At 36.7% G+C, this 6,726-nt stretch overlaps 1 protein-coding gene across 1 annotated transcript in view; it reads left to right on the forward strand.

The window, feature by feature from the left end:
* The window catches only part of LOC311044130 (HLA class II histocompatibility antigen, DP beta 1 chain-like), a gene marked incomplete at its 3' end in the record, with an annotated part of 30,355 nt that extends 25,687 nt beyond the window's left edge, over positions 1 to 4,668 (forward strand). Inside the window, exons 3-5 of the mRNA XM_084055550.1 lie at positions 1,263 to 1,517; positions 2,767 to 3,039; positions 4,406 to 4,668. Of these exons, the coding sequence (XP_083911676.1) occupies positions 1,263 to 1,517; positions 2,767 to 3,039; positions 4,406 to 4,668 (791 nt within the window). The remainder of the gene's footprint in view (positions 1 to 1,262; positions 1,518 to 2,766; positions 3,040 to 4,405) is intronic.
* Between the last annotated feature and the right edge of the window lie 2,058 nt (positions 4,669 to 6,726).

The following is a 6,726-nucleotide window of genomic DNA, read 5'->3' on the forward strand; positions in this document are numbered from 1 at the left end:
TCTGTTTATTCTCATCTGTTTATTCTCATCTGTTTATTCTCATCTGTTTATTCTGATCTGTTTATTCTCATCTGTTTATTCTGATCTGTTTATTCTCATCTGTTTATTCTCATCTATTAAATTCAGTTCAGTTTTGATCAGTGATGATGAAGATTACAGCCACCCTCCTCATCCTCTCCTCTGTACTTCATGTCAAAGCGATCCCAGGAAGTAAGTACATTATATTTATGTTAATATAATATATACATGTATATCTACTTTTTATAATCTACTGTTATTATATAAAATTAAATATGAAAAATGCACAATACAAACAAATGGTGAACACACACACACACACACACACACACACACACACACACACACACACACACACACACACACACACACACACACACACACACACACACACACACACACACACACACACACACACACACACACACACACACACACACACACACCTTTTACTACCTGTATATACAGTATTGGATCTTGAATGTTGGTCCAAATACATAAACATTAAAACAGATGTTAGGAACTGTAGTTGTGACATCATGAAATAAATCATTCTGCATGAATTACTTTCATAATAAAATACAAAACAATAAAAACATTTGAATCTGTTTCAGTGAATAAAACGTTTGACAGGAAGTTACTTTTAATATCCAACCTTTCACTTCATATAAGAACCAAACATGCAGTGGTGTAAAGTAACTAATTACATTTACTCAGGTACTGTACTCAAGTAAAATTTTGAGGTACTTATTTATACTTTATCTTTACTGGAGTATTTCCAATTTCCAGTACTTTTACTTCTACTCCACTACATCTCACAGGCAAATATTGTACTTTTAGTCCACCACAATTATTTGAAAACTTTAGTTACTAGTTACTTTGCAGCTATAAATTATAACATTATAAAAAATACATTAACCACTTTAGCCCTATTTTATACCTAGGCTATTTGAGAGCTTGTAGATCTGCTACTTTCAAACATTATAGTAGCCTACTTTTACTTTTGGTACTTTAAATACATTTTTATATACTTTTGTACTTTTACTCAAGTAAATATTGAATTCCGGACTTTTACTTGTAACAGAGTACTTCTAAATTGCAGTATTGATACTTTTACTTAAGTAAAACATTTGAGTACTTTTTCCAACACTGCAAACATGGTTGTTTAACATGATGATTATGTGTTATTGTCACTGTGAAGAAGTTTGTTGTTGAATTTAATGTCATCTTTGTTTTATTTCCAGTGTTCCATGAGGACATTTATGTCCTTGGCTGTTCAGACCCAGTTAAAGACCCATATAAAGAGTACATGTTTGCACTGGATGGTGAAGTGGTGGCGTACGCAGACTTCAACAAAGGGAAGGTGGTGGATACTCAGCCTCCGTTTGTAGATCATATGCCCTTCAAAGGGTTTTATGAAACAGCTTTGAATGAGCAGGCGCTCTGCAAACTCAACCTGGACACCATTCGCACTGCCTTGAAGAAACCACCAGTGAAAGGTACATGAATACTATGAACACAATAGTTATGAACTAAAACGGTTGAATATATTTAACATTAATAAAAATGTTTAAACATGTATATTAAGCATTTAAATGAAATGAAATATTCTCTAAATAATATGTATTTCTAGTAAACATGAATATGTGCTCAAGGTGCTTTATTTTTATTTTATTTAACAAATCTATGCATTAGTATGTTCTTATATTGTACTTTTAGTATTGTACTTTTACTCCACACAATTATTTGAAAACTTTAGTTACTAGTTACTTTGTAGATTTTGATTATTATTACAAAACATACAGTAACCACTTCAGCCCTATAGGCCATTTGAAAATAGCCGATCTGCAAGCTCACAATGTGTCACTAATCACGATTTGATGCATTGTGAGCTTGTAGATCTGCTATTTTCAAAAGATTTGTATACATTTCAAGACTTGAAATGGGACATTTTGTATAATGAGTATTTTGACTTTTTGTACTCGTAGATCTGCTGTGTGGGGGGGGGGGGGGGGGGGGGGGGGGACCCCCCCCAAAATAATCCTATTTGAACTGGAGACCCCCCAAAATTGTAATATTGATTGACCTGGTATCCTATAGTTTCTTTGAGGCTCTTCATTGTTCTCTCTACTCTCTATATGTGACTATTTACCTTGTTTGCTGACTAGAGTCACTGATGGGAAAAATACTCAAATGTTTTACTTAAGTAAAATAATCAATGCTGCAATCTAGAAGTACTCTGTTACAAGTAAAAGTCCTGAATTCAAGAATGACTTGAGTAAAAGTACAAAAGTATTTGCAAAATTTACTTAAAGTACCAAAAGTACTAAAATGTTTGAAAATAGCAGCTCTACAAGCTCATAGCGCGGCACTCGGTGCCGCGCTATGAGCTTGTAGATCTGCTATTTTCAAATAGCCTATATATAGTAGTTATAAAAAAAAGGTGTTATCCTGGAAATACATGATGGGGTCTGACAGACAGACAGACAGACAGACAGACAGACAGACAGACAGACAGACAACTGGACACATAGAGAAACAAAACTTAACTGGTAGCTCAATCTCATTGTATTTAAGATGTTCAATATACATTCAAAACATTTTAATGCTATATTTCACATCCTGAACCTATTGTAGACTTTATGTAGTGACATATTTGGCCGATGGGGGGCAGTTAGCCTAGTGTTGATATTATACAGATGATAATAACACTGAACATTATTGACATTTTTAATTGTCTATTTCCAGATGGATATGTGTTCTATGCGGCTCACCGCTGTGTGTTTAACTCCAGTGAGCTGAAGGACATACAGTACATACAGTCATTGAATTTCGATGGTGATGAGTTCCTCAGGTGGGACAGAAGAGTAGATCAGTTTGTTGGATACACTGAGCTTGGTGTGAAGAACGCAGAGCGCGCCAATAAAGATCCTACACAACTGGCTTACTGGAGAGCATACCGAGAGGCATTCTGCAAACCCAACATTGAGATGGACTACTCCTCTGTTCTGAACAAGAGAGGTGAGCTGATCTCAGAGCAGCACTCAACACTCATCACCTCATAAACTATAACATGAAATCACATGCTTCTATTCAGAGATGATTAATGGTGTTAATATTGATCTGATAATGATTATAAAACATTACTTAATCTGCTGACAAACATTTCAGATCCTCTTAACCCATTAAGATCTGAAGAAGCATCTGTGTCACATTTTGATTTGAGCTAAAAAGCATTACTTTACACTTTGGCTATTAAAAAATAGCAGATCTACAAGCTCATAGCGCGGCACCGAGTGCCGCTCTATGAGCTTGTAGATCTGCTATTTTTAAATATTATTTAATTAGTTATTTTCAAGCTAACATTTTTAACTCAAATCTTTGCTTCTGGGGGTCCCTGGAACAAAGTATTTTGAGATGGGCGTCGGCATTTTGGGTGGTCCTTTACATGAAAAAGTTTGAGAACTACTGATAAAGCAACAATAGTTTTTCAGAAAACTGGATTTAGAAGACATTTGTACAATCGGCCTCAGGTCTTAATGGTTTAAACACTTAAAGGGATAGTTCACCCCAAAAATGACTTATTTTCTACACCCCATGAAGCCTTGAATTCATGGAGATTTTTTAGTTTTTGTCGCATTCCTGAGACAATAATTTGATTGATTAATTTGGAAAGATGCTAATGTCTCTGGTAGGAGACTCAAGAGAGACTCTTTGAGTCTCCTATTGGAGAGACCGCCGGTCATCAAATTATTGGCTTAGGAATGCGACAAAAACTAAAATAATCTAGTTCTAGTTCAAGGCTAGGTCAAGTGCTACAGTCTGCAGATTATGGTGGTAGATTGGGAGTGAGTCTGCAGCTCTAACTGCAATGGGGAGTTTGTTCCACCGTTTGGGAGCCAGAAGGGAGACGAGTCTAGGACGTGAGGAATGTTGTCCAGGGTGTTTTAGAGAAGGGAGAAGAGTCTAGGACGTGTGGAGCGTTGTCCAGGGTGTTCTAGAGAAGGGAGAAGAGTCTAGGATATGAGGAGCGTTGTCCAGGGTGTTTTAGAGAAGGGAGAAGAGTCTAGGATGTGTGGAGCGTTGTCCAGGGTGTTTTAGAGAAGGGAGAAGAGTCTAGGACGTGAGGAGCGTTGTCCAGGGTGTTTTAGAGAAGATTCTGACAGCTTCCCTGTGTTAGCTGATCTGAGTGAGCGGGAGGGGTTGTAAGCCTGTTGAAGCTTTGTAGATCATTTGGATCTCATTTGGATAATATACAATTATTAATGATAATGACATGTTCAAATGACTGGTATATATTAAGGGTAATAATAATAATAATAAGGGTAATAATAATAATAATAATAATAATAATAATAATAATAATAATAATCATCATCTTTTTTAGGAGTGGAGCCCAAAGTGAGACTGAAGTCAGAGACTCCCCCTCGTCGTGGTGAACACACTCACATGCTGAGGTGCAGCAGCTACGACTTCTATCCTAAAGTGATCCTGGTGACCTGGTGGATAGGTCAAGAACCTTTGACCTCTGGTCTCTCCTCTACCGATGAGCTGTCTGATGGAGACTGGTACTACCAGTACCACTCCTACCTGGAGTACACACCCAGGTACACACCTAACAGACACCTATACATAGAAATACACACCTAATAGACACCTCTACTGGTACTACCAGTACCACTCCTACCTGGAGTACACACCCAGGTACACACCTAACAGACACCTATAGAAATACACAACTAATAGACACCTCTACCTGTACTACCAGTGTGTGTGTGTGTGTGTGTGTGTGTGTGTGTGTGTGTGTGTGTGTGTGTGTGTGTGTGTGTGTGTGTGTGTGTGTGTGTGTGTGTGTGTGTGTGTGTGTGTATTACAGATCAGGAGAGAAGATCACATGCATGGTGGAACATCCCAGCCTGACCGCGCCTATCAAGATGGACTGGGGTCAGTTACTGTAATCTAGTGTAATCTACTGTCAAAATAGCAGATATAAAAGCTCATAGCGCGGCACAGAGTGCCGCACTATGAGCTTGTAGATCTGCTATTTTAGAAAAAATGTGAACATTTGTGCAAATCTTTGAATATATATATTTTGAAAGCAAACATTTGTAACTGTCAAATGTCTCTCAACATATGTCTTAATTTTTCTGAAAAAAAGTATCAGTGGTGCTCAAACTTTTTCTTGTCAAGGACCCCCAAATTGTTTTGGGCCGCTGATCCCCATCAAAATATGTTGTTCAAGAAGAAAATGTTTGAGTTAAAAATGTTGTTTAAAAAATAAAATATGTAAATTATATTCAAACATTTGCACAAATGTTCAAGATTTTTAAAAAATAGCAGATCTACAAGCTCATAGCGCGGCACTCTGTGTCGTGCTATGAGCTTATTGATTTGATGAAAACAGATTAAAGACCAGATTGATTTGATAAAAACAGATATAAGACCAGATTGATTTGATAAAAACAGATAAAAGACCAGATTGATTTGATAAAAGCAGATCAAAGAGTCATCATGGTTTTATCAATGTGAAAACAAGACAGTTTTATAAGACAGAACAAGCGCTGATGTTCTTTTTTTACAAACTGCCTCACAGTTCTGAGTCTATGACTCTGTCCCAAGATACTTTCTGCACATTCCACAGCCTGGTTTATAATCATAATAGTAAAAGGTTGATTCATGTCTTCTAAAATCTATCATCATATCCTTTGTTTTGGATGTATTTAGCTCTAAGAAGGACATGTCACATCAGGTGACAAACTCCTCAAGGACTGGACCAATAGGGTTGGACTCATTATTACTGAACAGACTCACAATGACTGTGTCGTCTGTTTATTGTTTATTGTGTTTGGTTGTTGTAGCTTATTGTCAGATGACTCCATGTCAGCGTCTGTGAAGAACAAGGTGTTTTAATATACTGTAATAATATGAAATAATTTGATATGATATAATATGAGATATAATATTTGTATTGTCAGATTTCTCCATGCCAGAGTCAGTGAAGAACAAGGTGGCCATGGGAGCATCAGGTCTGGTTCTGGGTCTGGTCTTGTTCCTGTCTGGATTCATCTACTTCCAGTGGAAGAAACGAGGTGATTAACATGTTAAATTAACATGTTTCATTAATTAATCTAGTACCAGTGGAAGAAATGAGGTCAAATCAACAGAGGATCACATGACATATGGAACCCTCAGAGAAATGCAAACACACAAACAAACATACAAGTAAAGCCACAACCTAAACTGGTTTATATTGGTTTTGAACCTTAACCGGTTTAGACCAGTTTAGACGACCTAGTTAGAGGTCAAAGTGTGTTCTATGTTGTCACATTTAGCTTTAATACATCAGTGTTACATTTAGTCCTAAATATGAGTCAAATGTTCACATTAGTTCTGATGACTGAATGTTGTGTGTACATTTATGCATTTTATGGAGAAATACACACAATACAGTACATCAAATTCATTTGTTTGTGTGTTTTAACTGTCGTCTTCTTCTTCTATCAGGTCGTATTCTGGTAACGACAACCAATGATGATCTTTAGACTCCTCCCACACACCCAGGTTCACTTCCTCTTTCTTTTTACTGAACTTTTATTATTTTTGTTTATGTTTAAAAGTGTATAAAACTACAAAAAAATACACAAAACAACGTGCTTGTGTAGAAGTGAAACAACTAGCCTGGTGAACCATGCCGGTCGTGTGAATTCA

This window comes from Gymnoscopelus microlampas (assembly GCF_963454915.1).
Source record: "Gymnoscopelus microlampas genome assembly, chromosome: 4".
Classification (NCBI taxonomy): domain Eukaryota; kingdom Metazoa; phylum Chordata; class Actinopteri; order Myctophiformes; family Myctophidae; genus Gymnoscopelus; species Gymnoscopelus microlampas.